This window comes from Acartia tonsa, chromosome 2 (genome assembly GCF_053477335.1).
Source record: "Acartia tonsa isolate MP-2025a chromosome 2, ASM5347733v1, whole genome shotgun sequence".
In the NCBI taxonomy this organism is placed as follows: domain Eukaryota; kingdom Metazoa; phylum Arthropoda; class Copepoda; order Calanoida; family Acartiidae; genus Acartia; species Acartia tonsa.
The window spans coordinates 55195655-55215727 of NC_137261.1; the positions used below are offsets into that span (position 1 = coordinate 55195655).

Here is a 20073-nt window from a genome sequence, read left to right on the forward strand (position 1 = left end):
GGGGGGGGTTGATGTAGGGTTCGGAGAAACAAAAACTAAGTTTGAATGAAGACAACAAAATTTGTTTTATTAATTTGATTTCATGTCTTACATCTCAGGGATCTTAAGGGATAAGACAATGGCCGATAAAATTGGTTTACATCACTATATAATGATAACACACAAAATTACCCCTTCTGTAAATTAAAATTGGACACTAATGAACCAACCAATCAAAATTAAATATGTCCCCAAAGTGCTCAAGCAAACAAATAAGGAAACGTAATTGCAAAACTTTGGGGACTAGTGTAATAAACAGTCCAATGTCCCTTCCCTCCTGTCTTGAATCTATAAGAAGTGTATAAAGTTATGATAAAGTTTTCCCTGATTACTTCATACCATTTCCTTTATTATACATAAAACTTTTAATATTCAATTTTTACAACAAACAAGTAAAACAACATCCATAAGAATTAAATTATGGATGGACAAACGAACAATTGAATTATTTAGCTAATGCTTTGAGGCAACAAAAAAGAAAGTAAGACAAAGAAAGGGAGAAAATATATAAGAATCGAAGAAATTCACGAAACTTTAATATAAAGGGGGAGGTCATTTTCTAGTAAATTCCGTAAAGGTGTGTAAAGGTGTGTGTGTTATAACTTAGGCCTAAAAATAGTAGTAGAACGATAAGGTGCTCCCTATTGTTCTATTCAATAGGGAATACAAATATATAGAGCACACATATGTATTGCAGCAGCTGATACTTTAGTATTACAGCAGCTACAGCTTGGTTAAATGGCTTGGGCTGATGCTTAAGTATTGCAGCAGCTACAGCTTGATACTTGTTGGTTGGCTGAGTAGGAGGCTTACGTATCCGCGCGGTTCATGGGGGCTGTGGCTGTCGAGCCCTGTTGAAAAATAAACTAAAAGTATGATATCATTTGCACAGTAGCCATGGTTTCATTAAAATCCTATTATATAAAGTAGTAAGCGTTTTTTGTCTGTCCTGAAGGATCTCGCTAACCGCTGAACCGATATAGTTCTCCTTTACAGTGAAGCTTCTTATAGGTCCTGGGAAGGTTTTAAACTATTTTTGAAGAGGGTGTCTTCACCCCCCTCCCCCCTATAAAATATTTTTAAAAACTCTTTTGAAACTCAAATTTAAAATGGGAGGAGGTCGACATTTCCCACTCCTACCAGTGCCCCTAGAGGCTTCTAGGGGCGTAGCCGCTAGTACTTAAATAAAGTAAAAGGATGTTTGTTTGTCTGTCTGTTTGTCTTTTTGTCTATTTGTGTGTACTGAAGGATCTCGCTAACCGCTAACCCGATCGGGCTCTCCTTAACAGGGTAGCTTCTTTCCGGGAAGGTTTATAACTATTTTAGGGGAGGGTAGCACCACACTCCCCAGATAAATCGCCCCTAGTAAAAAATTACCCCCCCCCAAAAAAAAAAACAAAAAAGATATTCCCCCCCCCCAAAAAAAATGTTTTTTTTTACTTTTTCTTTTCAAATCTGAGATGAGAAATTGAGTTATCAAATTCGACTCCCCTCCTCAAGTGCCCCTAGAGGCCTTTAGGGGGCGTATCCGCTAGTTAGAAATATAAAAAAAAAACTAATAAATGACGTTCAAAGAAAAACTTGGCTCCCAAGCAATAGCTGGATGTGAATAAGATGTCATCACTTTTCATAATTTTGTAAAATTTTGCTGCATTTACGACAGGGATCTCGAGGGATAAAGCAAGAACGATAACTCGATAATTAAACCCCACCTCAAAAAATTATTATTATTGAAAAGGTTTGTACAAAACTTTGGGGAACGTTATATTTTACTGTCAAATGTCCCCTCCCTCCTTGATAAATGCACGCACTTTACATGTTGCATAATTTTTATTATGTGCAAAATTAATATGTAAATTAAACAAAAATTTAGGATTAAGCAAGAATCTAAAGGGATAAGACTGTGGCCTATAAATTTATTTGCATCTCCAATGACTAAACACAAAATTATTCTTCTGTAAATTACAATTGGTGGTTGAAACGTTTGGACACTCGACTAAATAAACAAACCAATCAATATTCAATAAAAGTCCTTAAGGTTGTTAAGCCAACAATTAGGAAAATGTTCTTATAAGACTTTTGGGACTAGTATAATAAACCCAATGTACCCTTCCTCAATGATGATTAAGCGTTAAAAATTAGATTTATTCGAAAGAATATCCTATCTTTACATGAAAGTAACATAATGTATTTCTGTCTTGTGTCTATGGTTAATAGTTATGTCTAAGTGGAGTAAAGAATTTTTACAAAATTGATGAAAATTTTTAGTTCTCCTTTACAGTAAACCTTCATATAGGTCCAGAAAAGTTTTACAACTATTTAACTTTAGGGTACATCTGCGCTTCAAAGAGAAATCGCCTTCATATATAATTTCTATAAACAATTTTTCTATTATATGTTCAAAAATGTGGTAGGGCCAATGAGATTTCTAAAACTTGTTTTTTTTTTAATGAATAAGCTATGAAAGTGAAAAAAGCTTGTCATCTCAAACAAGAAGTTTTTTTTTGGAAAAAAAAGTTTATATACCAATCCGTTTGTACAGTTTTATGTATCCAAAAGATCTATTATCCCTAGATGGCCAATCAAACTCAATAATATTAATCCTTCCAAAGCAGATAATGCAGATAAAGATATTTGATTATTATTTAGTCCCTAGAGTACGGAAATATTTTTACAAACAAAAATTCGCAAGACTCAAATTTAGAAGTACATAATGATTTTATGGATAAAATCATTATGCTTCGTAAAATATATATGTACAGTCATAGACGTCCAGGGGGGGGAGGTAATGGGGCGATTACCCCTTCCAAAAAATAATTACCCCCCCCCCCTTAAAAAATGTTTACCCCCCCCCCCAAAAAAAAGCTTGGACGCCCCTGTGTACAGTGTACACTTTTTAACCGATAATGTGATTGAACTATTCCTAATCTTTGTGTGATGCACTTAGTCCAATTAATGGACTGTTCATCTCGACTTTTACATTTATTACAAAAACATATTCAAATTTGACATTCCCCCGCTATAACATGTCAAACCAAACAAACTTTTCTTTTGATCACAATTGCAATACGTCAAAACGCATGGCAGGCTCATTCAGTATCAAATTTTGTACAGGGCATATGTCTTACTTGTTTCCTATGTTTTTTGGTCCTAGGACAAACGCAGTAGTCTCAAACGTCGGAGTGGAAAAACGCAGGAGTGGCCAGCCGCTAAATTTTAAAACAGCTGTAGAGAGGCCAATTTTGCAGCTAGGATGACCAAATTTTAGGACGAACTTTTATTTTTCATAACAAAAAAATTACTTTTTCTGATCATCGCCAAAAAACGGCAAATAACGGAAACCGCCTTTTTCGGCGGTTACGGCGGTAAAACGGCGGTTGGCGGCGCCGATTAATATTTTTATCTGTTTGATGTTGCTCAAGGATTTACCAAAAAAATTTATAGGACTCTAGCTGTAATAGAAGCCACGATATTCATGATATATGTCTGTAGTAAAAGCCGGACAAAAATCGGTCATAAAGTCGGTCAGGGAGCGGTCAAACGGTCATAACACATTTTTTCTGAGAAGGTCATTGATATCTAAGTATTCACCAAAAAAATTTTAGGTTTCTCCTTATACACAAAAGTCATAATGTAGAAATTAAGATTTTTTTAGAATTTTTTTCTAATTTTGGTGCTACCCAACCGACTTTGACCGGACACCACGACCGACACAGACCAGATATCCTAATAAAATCAACTCTTGCCGACGTATAATTACTAAACTTAAAAAGTCATGCAGTCACAACACTCCATCTTACCTACAAAAAAATGAGATTGAAAAAACTAGAGCCCCCCCCCCGATCTGTAAGGGTTAAAAAATTATAGGTCTAAATTCTATGGATCATTTTAAGTGTACTACTTACTGAAAACACCGACTAGCAATTTTTTAAAAGAATCACAAAAGTTAGGACACGTTCTTTGACAAAATTTGTGGATGAAATGATTTTCCTAGGCAAAAATACGTTCCTAAACTGTTTTCCTATTGGTACAGTTAAATGATTGGGCATCTAAACTTTCTACAGGGTGTTTTTTTAATAATTCTTATTAAACAAAAACACCCTGTATATTTAAAGTACAGACACGATTTAGCATATTATTAGTAGACTGTACTATGTGTTAGATTAATAAAGTTGGCCACATTTTATTACTCTACAGGCAATAGATTTAAAAATAGATAAATAATCCATTTTAAACACTGAGGTAACATTTAGAATGTGCCTATATTGGTATTCAACGATTTAAAAAAGAATCAAATAATAGGATAATATTACCTAACTACATTACATAAAACTATCATCTAACTATCTATCATGTTTTAAATGAACGTGCAGAATCCCTTTCCAAACTTAAAGAAATTAAACTTTTCATTATAATAGTCATTTATCGCAACGTATTATAGACAGCTTTCCGTGGATATTAAAATGAAAAGTTATAAGATTAAAGCCTATTTTGTTAGCCCCGAGGAACCAAAGGCCCGGACTAACAAAACTGGTATTGATTTTATGATTTTCATTTTAATATTCATGGAAAATTGTGTTTAACTCAATGATATTCATCAGTTTTCATTTTATATGATTGAGAACCGGTTCTTATCCACTAGATATAAATTGGTTTCGAAGCCATACTGGATAAAGTGTTCTATATGAAAAAACTCTATTTAAGTTTCATGCAAATATTGAACCCAATTGAACACATCTGTGGTACAAGAAACTTATTCTTAGAATCATCTTGCTTCCAATGGAGGGAGGGGACATTGTACTGTTTATCTATACTAGTCTCCAAAGTCTTCTAATAACATTTTTTACTCGTTGGCATAACAACCATGGAGACTTTTATTGAATTTTGATTGGTTGGTTCATTTTATTAAGTGTCCAAACGTTTTAAACACTAATTATAATCTACAGAAGGGGTAATTTTGTGTAGTATCATTGGGGATGTACATCAGCCATTGTATTACCCCTTTACAACCCTGTAACATTGTACTGTAAATAATACTGGTACCCAAGGTTTTAGAACCTCATTTTCTAATTCGTTGGCTTAAAGAATTTGGGTTCATTTAACAATCTTGATTGGTTGGTACAAACAAACAGTGTGCAAACTTTTCTACCAATAATTTAAATCTATAGAAGGGTTGATTTATAAGATTTAACTTTTTATATTAATAAGGGAAGTAGTTTAACTTGATAACTATTGTCTTTTACAGACAATTTTCCACGAATATTAAAATAAAATTCATAACAATAATACCAATTTTGTTAGCCCGGGCTTTAAGCAACTCGGGGCTAACTAAATTGGTTTTAAATTTTGATCTCATATTTTTCTATTTTAATATCCGCGGAAAGCTGTCTATGATACAATGCGATTGATAACTATTATCATCATTGCAAATGAACATTACTTTTTGGTCCATTGTCTTATCCTAGAACCATAGAATTTGTAGGTTGACTATATTGAAGCAGGGAGGGAGGGGATATTGGGCTGTTTATTGCACTTGTCCTTAAAGTTTTATAATAACGTATTCTTATTCGTTGGCTTAACAACTTTGGGGACTTTTATTGAATTTTGATTTCTTGGTTCATTAAGTTGAGTGTCCAAACGTTTCAACCACCAATTGGGATCTACAGAAGGGATAATTTTGTGTATAATCATTAGGGATGTGCATCAATTTATGGACCATTGTCTTATCCCTTTAGATCCCTGGATTTTGAGGAAAAAGTTGTATGGAATTGAAATAAATATTCTGGACAGAATCTTCATTTTACAATTTTATTCTGTCTGTCATTTTATCAGGGATAAGACAACGCAAGCTAAATATTAATAAACACCCCAGTATAAATGGACGTACGGACTTTCTGGTAAAGATCATAGAGTTACTGCGCTTTCTAAGTAATACTGTTTTAGAAATAAGCATACAAAGTTTGCAATAGATAGGACAATTCTAACCTGTATAAGTTAACGAAAAGAGCTAACTGTTAAGGACGGATAGACGTGTGGACGGACCCTAGTTAAAGAAAAGCTTTAAAAAACTAATTAAGTAAGAACTTTTATGAAAACAAGAATAAATATTTTATGATAAATCTTGCCCATTGACTGTCCTGGGTTTTAATTAGGCTTTCATTTTACATCTTCTTTCTTCGATGAAATCATCGAAATGAGGATTAAAAATGTATAAAAACTATGCTGGACAAATAAGTCTTAATGATTAAAACAATACTAGCAGTTACGGCCCTAGAAACATATAGGGGAGCTCTACAATAGTTGATATTCGTTTGTCCTTCCTTTTTATTTTAGAGCTTTGCTCTTTTTGGATGTTGCAATCCTTGTTAAATTAAATTATGTTTAACATTGAAATAATTTTGTAAATGTGTTCAAAGTACGAATTAGGACACAAAAAAGTTTGATAATAAAAATACTGAAAATTTTAAAATTACTTTCCTTTGTGCAGTGAAGCGAAGCTACATAATAATTAGAAATGTCCGTCTGGATGTATGTCCGTTTGTCTGAAACATTTTAGTGGAAACATGATTTTCTCGGCTCCCAATCAAGATAAAAGGCTGAAATTTGTTGTAAAGATTCTCTTTACCAATTAGCGTATATAAATTGGTAAGTTGATCATGCTACATTTAAACATTAATTATATTAAAAGTATATTCATTTTCGTGTTTTTAATATAGCACCTCTTTCTGAAAACTGAACAACTGCTCTATAAGTCACTTTGTCAGATTGTCCATCCTAAATTTTTCTACATAGCTACTTATGGATGTTGTTATCCTTGTTAGAAAGTTACAAAATATTATATTTTGTAATATCATATTCATCAAGTTTAATTAATAATCTCTTATACAAATACATATTTGTTGATAATCAATTAAAATTAAAAAGTGTAATATTTGAATAATACAATATATTTTTCTATCGGCTGTGCCCCCAGAGGCCATACAGGGGTGCTTAAGGAATGCCGATCCTCTTCTTTTCCAGGGTCTTTTTCCCTTAGGAGGGTGGAGCTACCCTCTCTTAACGAAGTTAACAACCTTACCTATACCTGTGAGAAGCTTTGCTGCAAAGGAGTACCATATCGGCCCCGCGGTTAGTAAGACCCTTCGGTAAAAATACACAGAGGAACATTCTGTTACTTTTATAAATAGATTGATCAATTTGCTTTTCTGTCCAGGTTAAGTATCACACTACAGACAACCAACCATTTGATTGTCCGACCTTTGTCCGGAACTCCTAATTATGCATGGTTATGAATTGCACCTGTTTACGGGCCAAGGTATTCCCCCTTACTCTTATATATTGATATTTCGTGCCTAACATAGATACAAATTTTAATGTTTCTTGTATGACGTGTTTAGGTCTATACTCGAACCAGACACTTTCCCTGGACATGTTACAAATTACGCTATAGCCGCACGAATTTTATTAAGATGTTAAATAAAAAGAATAGAGGGGGCACGATCTATATGTAACTTAACTAACTTTGGACTGAGTGATGACTTTCAATTGGGTTTTGAATATCAGCTAATTTGTCCGAAATATAAACACAGTCAAGTCGCTACAAAAGAGCAGAAATCAATTTGCAAGCAGACAAAAAAGGTCCCCAACACTTGGACCAAGTAGTTGTCTGGGTTATACATCTATACTTATACAAGATTTGTTATTCAGAGAACTAAAAACCAAAGGATGAATCATTAATCATGAAAATTCCCGAATCTCCGATCACATTGGATTATCAGAGACGGAGGAGACATTGAGCTGTTTATTACACTTGTTCCCAAAGTTTTAAATTAACGTTTTTTTTATTTGCAGGCTTGACAACGTTGGGGACTTTTATTAATTTGAGTTTCCAAACGTTTCAACCTCTAATTGTGATCTACAGGGGTAGTAATTTTGTTTATCATCATAAAGGATGTACATCGATGTATTATCTTATCCGTGTTGGATTATACAATATTATCATTTAGCCAATGAAATGTAATCCGACAGAGACTACACAGTAATCCAGGGTTCTAAAGGAATAAGACAATGACCGATAAATTGACGTACATCTCCAATTATGATACACAAAATTCCCTCTTTTGTAGATTACAATTATTAGTTGAAACGTTTGGACACTCAACTTAATGAATCAACCAATTAAAATTCATTAAAAGTTCCAAAAGTTGTTAATCCAACGAAAAAGAAAACGTTATATCAATCTGTGGGGACTAGTGTAATCACAGGTATTTACCTGGGATCTTAGGGGATAAGACAATGGATGAAAAATTAGTTTACATCCCCAATGATAATGAAGAAAATTAACAATTGGTTTAAAAGTGTGGACACTATTTGTAGAAATAATAGCTAAATTCAACGAATGCATAAAACTTTGGGTATTAATATAATTTCCAGTCCAATGTGCCCTCCCTCCCTGGGTATTTACAGATCATGCAATCAGTTTCACAGAAATAGTAAACTTTTTTATATTAGTGTTGTAATTATTTTTGATTTTTATGAATCTACAGATTATCCTATTATATATACAAGTAGGTTTATTTTTGTCTGAAGCTTTAGATCTACTAACCCTAGAGAGTTTTCTATTCAAGGTCTGCAACACATATGTCCTGTGATGTTTTTGGCTATTTCATTTTCAATTTTTGCCTTAACTTAAAAAAATCCATAGTTCTTTTCAATAAAAAAATACACATCACTGGTGTCCTGGATAGGAAACAGATTTTTTTTGAGTTACGTATGACAAGACTTATATTTCTATGACCGGGCGTGTATGACGGTTCAGCACATAACTTTCATTAAATCACAGCTGATCATTTTTGTGGATTTTTTTGAAAATTACTTTTTTACTCAGATTTTCATAGTTTTTCTCCAAAAAAACACAATGTTCTCATATTTACAGCTTAGTTAATCTAAATTTATTTAAAGAAAAGTATAATAGATGACAGCTGAACCAAAGATTATGTTATCATCAATAACAAGATCTTTCAGAATCAATTAACTATTCTAAGATTTGTAGTTTAGAAGTTGGGTAAGAGTTATTTGAAGTTGTTATTTGAATTAATGTCTAAACAGTTAAACAAAACTTAAGTTTGTTTTGGTAGTCAACACAAAAAAATACTCACTTTTTAAGTCCCTCATGCATGCCTCATGAATTCTTATGGCATAGTTCCTGGCTGTAATAAGATGTCCCTCTGAGGTTCCACCAATGAAGTTTGAACTAACATGCTTCAGAATCAGCAATCTGTATAAAGTTTTCCTTGTAATATTGACAAGTTATCATGCTCAGTATTGATTCCTTGCTGACTTGATGTCTAGATAGTTCCTGTGTTATAGTTTGTTCCTGCTCATCACCATTGGAAACAGTCAGTTCAGTATTGTGGCTGCTTTTAAAGGTTTTAATGGGTTGTGTTTGCAGTTGAAATGATGGTGGTTGTGTGAGATTCTTTCCAGTGTCAGACACAAACTACACCAGATTCTTGTTTACTCTGGCCTTTAAGGTAAACATTGTAACCTGAAAGTATTGGGACAGGTTGGTTTTAGCTGTTCTGGGTAATGCATTTGGATCTACTGCAGTTCATGGTAAAATATTGCTGGTAACAAATGTTTCCTGGTTCATGACGTGACAGTAGATGGCTGTTCTCAGAGCAGCTTTTCCAACAAACAGTAGGCTGTCCCAGCTGGAATAACTAAATATGGAACTGCAGTAGAATATCAGGGACTGGCAAATTGCTTTGTATGTATTTACTATGACTTACTTTTCTTTCTCTCTGGTGGAGAGTGCTTAAAGCATTTTGTTTTTAGGGTTTAGTTTGTTTCTAGGCTCCTTAACAAGATGGTCGATTTAGAAAAGATCACATGTAACAACACCTAAGTACTTAGGTCTGTCTTATGGTACTGTTTCAACAACGACAACAGTGCCTGCTTCATTCAAAATGGTGGTTAAGACTATTGTAGATGATATGGCTGGAGAAATAAATGGGTTCTGACTTTTTAACCAATCATTAAGAACTGCTAAGTAAGCTTTTATGTCCTTGACATAAGGATAAATAAGGGGACCTATGGTGTTGGAGTTGTCAGCACAGGAAACTAGATGTTATTAGAGTGAGGTGTTGGACCTCTTCTTGTAGGTGAGCCTGTTTGGCAGATTTGTATGCATATTTAGATCCTCTGATAACAACAAATTGTTGTCTATCTCTAAGGTATTCACTTAAAAACTTTACATGTACTTATTCAAGTCTAGTGCATTAATATTATGCAGTAAATCTTCATTGTTTACAGTGTCAAAAGCTATTGAAAAATAAATGGCAACTGGCACTGTTCTGATAACTGGTTTCTTATTGTTTACTAGGCTGTTGATTAAGGTTTTAATACTATGTAAGGCAGTGGTGGTGAACCTGCCTGTGTGAAAGCCATAATGTTGGTCTGCAAGTTTAACAGCATCATTCAGGTAGGGACAAATCATGCAGGCATGAAAAAGAAGTGAGACAGAGCAGTAGCTGGAACCCTAATTGTCAAGTTACCCTGGTTTCATTAATGAAATAATTTTGCCAGTCCTCTATATGCTTGGTATCTAGAACTGATTTACTTTGTACATTGTACATTGTACATTGTACAAAATCATTGCTGATTCTGATTTGTTTAACCTTTTTTGGTGGAACCTCAGAGGATCCTTTTATCACATCCAGGATCTATGTTTTACCTACAAATCTTAGAATAGTCAATTGAGGTTATTGATCTTGTTATAGCTATCGTCTATTATACTTTTTTGCATGAATTTAGAATAACTTAGCTGGAAACATGAGAATATTGTGTTTTTTTTGGGGGAAAAACTATGAAAATATAGGTAAAAAAGTAATTTTCAAAAAAATCCATAAAAATGATCAGCTGCGATTTAATGAAAGTCATGTGCTGAACCGTCATACACGCCCGGTCATAAAAATATAGGTCTTGTCATACGTAACTTAAAAAAAAACCTGTTTCCTATCCAGGACACAGGTGACATATTTAGTGAATACTACAGTTCTACTACTATTTTTAAGCCTTAACACGCACACCTTTACGGATTTTTAGCGCAACCTACTCCTCCCTTTATCCCAAAATTAGTTACCTCGTATAATGCAAAGCTCCTAGATAATAATGGCGAAACCGCTAGTACATAATAATACAACAAATCTATTTTAAGTAGCTTAATTCATTTGATCAAGGACGTCCAAACTTTTTATATAATGAAGGGGGTAAAATAAGAGGTTTCAAAGGTTTGACAGGGCTAATCTAATGTATGTATTTTAAAAACTTTGAGGGGGAAAATGAGGGGTTTCAAAGTTTGATGGTGGTAAAACACCCCTTAACCCCCTTGGACGTCTAAGCATTTAATACTTTTTTTGATCTGCTCTTTCACTAAATTAGAAAAATATATCAATTTTTTCAATCATTTTATTCAAAAGAATATTTTAACAAGGACGGAAACATCCATAAAAGCGAAGCTATATAATCAGCAGGAAGGACAAACAAATAATAACTCTTATAGTGTTAGAAATCAATAAGCAAAACATTAATTTGTAAGTCTAAACAAAGTTAAGCATAAATTTGTTGCAAAATTGCATAAATGCAGGATACAGTGAAAGGAAATACTTTTATTTTTATAATTTATTTATTGAGATTAATTCCTTATAATATTGTGCCTTGTTGTTTTAGGAATCATTACAAAATTCTACCTAACTGTTATAGGAATCATCATGCAAAGTTTAAATATGTAGGACAATTCTAAAATTTCTAAATTAACGAGCTAACTGTTGCACGACAAGAGCTAACTGTTACACGAAAAAAGCTAACCGTTACAGACAGACGGACGTAAGGACCGACGCTAATTATAGAAAAGCTTCGCTTTTAAAAATACATATTTACATAGATGTCTAAGAGAATTCTTAACGTGACAAAATTAGATTTTTGATTTTCAATTAATCTTTTTCCTCTCTTTTGGCAAACAAACCAAACTAGATTCTTCGCGTTAATATGTTTTGAGGAGCGTAGCTACTCTATTATTCGCTTTTTCAGTCAGTCTTCAATGCTGTCAGTAAAATGTGATTTTCTCTGCTGCTTTTTAGGATAGACAGCTGTTTTTTTTTGTGAATATTCCCAGTTACAACGAGCATCAAGTATATATTTTTCTTTGACCGTCAGACTGTCGCACATGCTTCAAAACACATAAATACTTGTTTTTATAAGGGTTTCGTAATTTCTGTTTTTGCCGCATTTTTTCTTTATATCCGATGTGCTGAAAATGGATTGCCTATGCCTATTTCTTCCCTAATTTCCAAAGTTGTACAGCATATAACCCAATTATTGCAAACGCTATTTTCAGCTACTCCGGTCAAAGGGATTTTATATTCAAAATTTTAATTTTTCAAAATTTGATTTTGTTTAGGAAGTTTGAAGCTTTTTTAGCTAGTAGTAAGATTGAGATAGGACACGAAAGCTAGGTAAACTTTCGGAAACTATAATTCAGTACATCTTATATCCATAACTTGTATGCTCTGCTTCTTATAGATGTTGTCATCCTTGTTACGTTATTTTTCCTCAATTTTTTTATTAAATTACAGAAATTGATTAGTTATTTCTCACATCGTATTATAAACAGCTTTCCGCAGATATAAAATGTACAATAAATAAACATAAATAAATAAAATCTATAAAAATTCTAGTTAATTTTTATTAAAATGATATAAGAATTTTTCGACAATACATTTAATACAAACATATAATACTTATACAGGTCATGTGGTTGATAGTAAAATTGATGGAGTCTCAGAAAATGTAAATTCTCGCGTCATGCGTCACGTTGGAAAAATGACGCAAATTTCAGATATCAGATTCCGCGATTTGAGAAAAAATCATCTTTATTATATTATTGCGAATTAAATAATCTTGCAGGCATCGCTTTTATATTATAGAGAAAAATAGTAAATCAGATAGCGAAAACTGAGGTCTAAAATTTGCGTCACCCTTCTAACATGACGCATGACGGCGTACGACCGCGAGAAATGTCATTTTCTGGGACTCGATCAGTAAAATTATCAATGTTTCATACAGTGTCAGATAATCAGGGATCTTAAGGGATAAGACAATGGATGATATAAAATCTACAATTGAATTATGTTTAAGAAAATGACCAATTCTCTAGAGAACAATTATTTTTTTTTGTTGAACAGTTTGAAGTTACTTTTAGTTTAAACATACCTATCAAGATTTTATGAAAGTTTCCGGAGCTAAGGGCGTCCAAGCTTTTTTTATTTAGGGGGGGGGGGAGGGGGTAAACTTTATATCATAGAGGCATTGACGTCAAAGCTTTTTTTATTTGGGGGGTGGGGGGGTTAAAATTAAAAATAAAAAATTCCTTTTTTTTTGGGGGGGGGGGGGGTAATAAAACTTTTATTCCAAATGCAATAATAGTAGAATCTCTGTAGTGTTGGCTGAACAAGGATGACAAAATCCATGAAAGTGAAGTTTTGAAATTAAACGGTAGAACAAACGAACATGATCACTTAAAAGGCCAAATAATTTGCATATGAACTTTTTGCAAAATTTCGTAAAAATAGGATTCTGTTTATGGACATACTTACATTTTGGGACTTGTTTATAGAAGTGCTTTTCTCGTATTCATTCGAATCCGGTGGATAAGAACCGGTTCTCATCCATACGAAAAATCTATGTCTAGCATCGAATTATATCCAGCTTTCTGCGAATATAAAAATGTACAATCATAAGATTTTAATCTCATAATGTACATTCTATATCCGCGGAAAGCCGTTTATAATACGATGCGAGAAATAACTATTCTTAAATATTATATCCTTTTGTCCTAGGAATCATTTCAAAATGGTAAAAGGATTATCCTGAAACTGTACTAAAACATAAAATTTAACTATCAACCAAAATACATAAATATATAAGTTATATAAATACATCTTTAAATATTAAAGTGCTTAACACTTTTGAAATTTTATTTGGCATTCATGAAGTTTTGTAAAATAAAATTCATTTTTTGCCATAAAAAATTGTAGGTATGTTATATTAAAGATATAAAAATCCTTTTTTTTATTTTTTAGATACTTTTTATCTTTTAAAAATCTAAATGAAAAATGAGATCAATTGAAAGGAGAAAAAATAAAAACAACAACTTTAATAAATAAATAAATAGAAACTTTTTAAAAAAGAAATAAACTTTTTTAAAACATGTATTGAGGTATTTTGATATGTGAATACATATAAACTGTATACAAAGTATTTTCAAATATTAACATTATATATTTTTTAATATATCTTAATATTTACTAGCGGCTACGCCCCCTAGAGGCCTCTAGGGGCACTTGAGGCGGGGGGAGTTAAATTTGATAACTATTTTTTTAGATTTAATTTTAGATTAAAGAAAAAAAAATTTAGTAGGGGAAATTTTTTTTTTCTGGGGATATGGAGGGTGCTGACACCCCCTCTTTTTTATTTTAGTAAAAAAATTAAAAATTTTTTTTTTGGGGGGTATTTTTTCTTGGGGCTATTTCTCTTGAGAGGATGGTGGTATCCTCCCCAAAAATAGTTATAAACCTTCCCAGGACCTATGAGAAGCTACCCTGTAAAGGAGAACCCGATGGGTTCATCGGTTAGCGAGATCCTTCGTTACAGACAAACAGATAGACATCCTGTAACTTTATTATAAGAATTAGAATATATTATTTGGTCTAGGATTTGGTTTTCTTGTCACACATTGGCACTTCAGTAGCCGCGCAAAACATCGCCTGAAATATAATAATAGTTAAGTTTTAAATTCTATCCTATTATACAAAGTAGAATAATGTCTGTCCGTCTGTCCGTCCATCCATCTGTCTGTATAGTTAAGTTTTAAATACATTGGTGCTGCATTACCACTTTCCACTTTACCACTTTCACTACTTACAACATTAGCTGCAAAGCCGCTAGTCCTAATACTATATAACAGGATGTTTGTCTGTGTGTCTGTACCGAAGGATCTCGCTAACCGCTGAACCAATCGGGTTCTCCTTAACAGAGTAGCTTCTCATAAGTCCCGGGAAGGTTTATAACTATTTTCTTGGGGGGTGGGACACCCCCAACCCCCCAAAAAATAAAAAATACCCCCCCCCCTCAAAAAAAATTTTTTTTAACGTTTTTTAACTAAATTTAAAAATTATGAGGTGGCACCCCCCCCCCAAAAAAAAATTCCACCCTCTAAAATATTTTTTTAAATTTTTCTTTTAAAATCTAAAATAAGAAATTTGGTTATCAAATTCGACTCCCCCCTCCTCATGTGCCCCTAGAGGCCTCTAGGGGGCGTAGCCGCTAGTTAAGATATAAAGTAGTAAGCATTTTTTGTCTGCAGCGAAGGATCTCGCTGACAGCTAAACCGATATGGTCCTCATTTACAGTGAAGCTTCACATAGGTCCTTCGATGGTTTTAGGCTATTTTATTTTTAAACCTAAAAAGTCCAGGTATGGTTTTAGGCTATTTTTCTGTCCTTCCGTATTTCTTTGAATATAGAACCTCTAGGGGCTATAGATGCAAGTGGCGCAGCCGCTGGTTGAGCTAAATTAAACCTCATTAATACCTCTGGGGATTATTGATAACAACGTTGGAGCAGACCTACTATTACCAACCCTTTCAGACAACCAACACTTTGATTGCCCGACCTTTATCTTGATTTACATTATACAAAGGTAAATCTAATGTGTATATCAACTCCCCCTTCCACTCCCTTTTTTTGGGGAGGGGGGTGGAGTTAGCAATGGATATAAGATATACGTGGATATATCGACAGGGGAAAAATTTGTCGTCAATTCAGCTAGCTAATATGGACCTTATTTATTGGTCATTTCGTTTATCCAGTACAATGGGTGGGAGGGAATGTTGTAAAAAGGTGGAAGGGGGGTATGATTGGTATTGCGTAAAAAAAATAGTTTATGCGCAGCTTTGCGCCACAAACAGGGCCAGACGCGCAAAAACATAAACAATTAATATTTGAAAAGAAGGTTAATTGAGGTATAAAATAATTTGTAATTGGTTCTCTCTCTTGTAATAATCAATTTATTATTTGTCCCCCCCCCCCCGCTACATCAAGTCAAATAGGAGTTTCCCGTAAAGTACCCAGTCAAGCAAAGACCCCTCCCGCTCTAATGTTTAAATAAAATTGAAAATAAGTGTGGGGGGATTTTTTGTATTTTTGTCGTTTACTTGATTATATACTTAGGTTAAATTGATTACTTGATATCTTAGGAAGGCCCCACATTATTTTTAATTTAGTTTTAAAAGGGAGGGGGTTTTGGTGGTCGCTAGGCAAATTGAGGGAAGGCACCAGTTACATTATTTAATAAAAGTGTTCTTCTGAACATTACAAGTATTTTTAAATGATTTTTAGTTTAATAACAAACACCTTGACCAATAAATATAAAATGTCTAGATGAACAATCCCTCAATTGAACCAATAATAACACAGTGTCCTATAAGTACTCCATCACAGGGATCTAAAGGGATTAGACAATGGCCGATAAATTGATGCACATCCCCAATGATGATGCACAAAGTTACCCATTTTGTAGATTACTATTAGTTTTTGTAATGTTTGGACACTCAAATCAATTAACCAACCAATCAAAATACAATAAAAGTCCTCAAAGTTGTTAGGCCACGAATAAAAAAAACGCTATTATAAAACTTTGAGGACTATTGTAATATAAAAAAAACCAATGTCTCCTCCCTCCATCATAATTTTTTCTCTGTTTCTTGAGAACATTGGTTTAATTTGTAAAAATACACCACATTAAGTAGATTCTAGTGTAGCTATTGAATATACTATTAGTCGGTATCTAATTCAAAATTATTATCCAAAAGATTTAAATGTGCTAAGATTTTAACATAACATGTATGTTTTAAAAAAATCTCAAAAATGACCGGACCAAAGTTCCCCAAAATTGAGGAATGTAGAGATTAAAGACCATCATCCGCTATTAATGGAATGCGATACTCTAACATCAAAGGATATTAGGTTAAGCAACATCCAACAGACCACCAAACCTCTGATTGAACGACCTTTGTCCGTTAAGTCCTAAATGTGCATGTAAATGAGTTGCGTCATTTTATACGCCAAGACATTTCCCCTACTCTAACAATTTTTGTCGCGCACCTGACATAGCAGTAGTAGGTCTTTAGTAATGATCGTGCCGAGATTCGAACATATCACAGTCGCAGGTTATGGACTAAGTGTTGCTTGTTTAATTGTTTAAGTGCTATAGTTCTTTGTTAAGAATTATTATTATTATTATGAATTATTATAGGGTATTGTATTAATTTGATCAGTTTTTGTTATTGTCACACACCAACAGTTATAATACTATTAATCAGAGAGGGAGGGGACAATGGGCTGTTTAGTACTCTAGTCCCAAAAGTTTTATAATAACGTTTTATTATTTGTTGACTTAACAACTTTGGGGACTTTTTCATGAATCTTGATTCGTTGGTTAATTTAGTTGAGCTCCTAACGTTTCAACTACAAACTGTAAGCTACAGAAAGTGTAATTTTGTGTATTAACATTGGGGATGTAAATAAATTTATTGGCCATTGTCTTATCCCTTTAGATCCCTGACTATTAATACTTCGCATGGCTTTGCCCCTAGCCTATGGAAGGTTGCGGGTTGCCCTCAAATATTTTTACGGCCGCTGAATGGGGTTGGTTTGATTGCGATTTCTATTGGGAGAGTGGTGGTACCCTCCTCCAAATTAGTTTTAAACCAGGACCTATACCTATGAGAAGATGCTCTGTTAAGGGCGAATCATATCGGTTCAGTAGTTATCGAGATCCTTCGGTACAGACAGACAAACACACAGACAGAGATCCTTTTACTAAAATGACCAAAATGCAGTGGTTAAAAAGAAATTAATGAAAATGTCTTACTTTATAAATGTTCTCAAAAAATCAAATATCATTATGAAGATATCTAGGGTTTCCTAAGCTTTACACAAATCCTTAAAATTGTTTATTTTGTTCTTTATTGATTCCCCATGAAACTTAATTATGAACTTAATCACCCTTGTCAAATATCTTTTTTAAACTGCGGTTGTATGTTACATTTTATATAGGGCAATTTCCTCCATATTCCTACATTCCTTATTGAGCAAAAATACCCCCCTCTGTATAATTATTTTAATTAGGGGGGAATAATTTTTTGCTTTTGGTTAATTTGGAACCTCGCAAGGTTAGGACATCTCTTGTAAAGGCCCTGTAGGTTAGTGACCCCCTTCCTCTACGTAACAGCGTATAATGTCCAATAAATAACAGCGTATATAGTTTCCAATGAAAAATGGCGTCATACAATATAAATGACCAATGATAGGCCAGTGAACATTGTAATTGACCAATGGTAAATTGTAAACTGGCCTATCATTGGTCATTTATATTGTATGACGTCATTTTTTATTGGACATTAAACGCTGTTTCCACCCATGCAGGACATTGACATAGAGAAAAAATGCCCTCGTCATTTTCAATTTAAAAAAGATAAGCAGGGGGGGGGGGGGGGTCAGTACTAGAAGCATTGTATTTCTGTCTATATCTGAAAATCGATCACGTCCAAGCAAAAAAAACAAAGTGTAATTCCCAAGGTTAAAATACTGCACTGCGGAGCTAAAAGGGTTTTTGTCCAGGGAGGGAGGGGAACATTGGATCATAAAAACTGGTTGTTTTAAACATGATCTCTCATTTTCCATGGTTGATTCTTGATTGGATTCCACAAGCTTTCGCCAAAAGTATTAATTTTCAGAATGGGTAATTTTGTTCATTGTAATCGGGGGTGTATTTCAATCTACCGTCCATTGTCTTATCCTTAATGTCCCTGGATTAAAGTTGCTTATAGTAATGTTGAAAAGACAAAATAGCATGAAAAATTCTGGCTCTGAGAGAGGGGACAATGGACTGTTTATTACACTAGTCCACAAAGTTTTGTAAAAACGTTGGGGATTTTTACCGAATATTGATTGGTTTATTAAGTTGAGTGTTCAAACGTTTTAAACACTAATTTTAATCTACAGAAGGGATAATTTTTTGTGTACTCATTGGAGATGTACATCAATTTATCGGCCATTGTCTTATCCCTTTAGATCCCTGCCTATTATGATATCAAATTAAAGAAACTTATTTAAATTGAGGGTTGAAACAAATAGACTTTATGATTTTTGAACATATTGGCTAAAATCATACGGCTGGATCCTCGGGTCTAACAAAACTGGTTTGAATCTTTCAATTTTCATTTTAATATCTGCGCGAGCTGTCTATAATACGATGCAATATAAAACTATTACAGATTATTTTGTTAAAAATGCAATATCTTAGTACTGTAAGTACGTACTTTGTATAAGGTATCAAAAAACAATAATTGGAAAAATAATCCGTTTGCATTAAAAACAATACATGCTAAGAAATCATGACGTTTTTTCTGGGATTATAAAGGTATGACAAGTGGTAGCTGGACAAAGTGTCTCAAAAATCAGCCATGTGACGTTATAAAAATGAGGGAGATGAGAAGAGAAGTGTGAAAGAAAACCCCTATAAAAGAGATGGATAATCCCTCATTTTTATGACGTCACAAGGCTGATTTTTGAGACACAAGAAGGAAGGGTTATTTTGTAAATCAAAAGTAGTTTGTATAGATATGTCGTTTAATATACTATAAAAAAAAACTTATATGATATTTGGAGCGAAGTTACCCTACAAGTAGAGTAGCTTCGTTTGTTTCTTCGTAGTAAGCTAAATAACAAGAATAGTTATTTCTCACATCGTATTATAAACGGCTTTCCGTGGATATAGAAAGTACAATTATAAGATTAAAACTAGTTTTTTTAGCCCCGAGGTGCCGAAGGCACCGGCTTCAAAAACTGGTTTTAATCTTATGATAAATTTCTGAAAATCAAAAGCTATATAACAAATAATTTTCATTTTAAA

At 33.4% G+C, this 20073-nt stretch overlaps 1 protein-coding gene across 1 annotated transcript in view; it reads right to left on the minus strand.

The window, feature by feature from the left end:
* Positions 1 to 14213: 14213 nt before the first annotated feature.
* LOC145312187 (5-hydroxytryptamine receptor 2C-like) overlaps positions 14214 to 20073 on the minus strand; it is a 63728-nt gene continuing 57868 nt past the window's right edge. Inside the window, exon 16 of the mRNA XM_080151377.1 lies at positions 14214 to 14864. Within this exon, the coding sequence (XP_080007503.1) occupies positions 14789 to 14864 (76 nt within the window). The 3' untranslated portion in view covers positions 14214 to 14788. The remainder of the gene's footprint in view (positions 14865 to 20073) is intronic.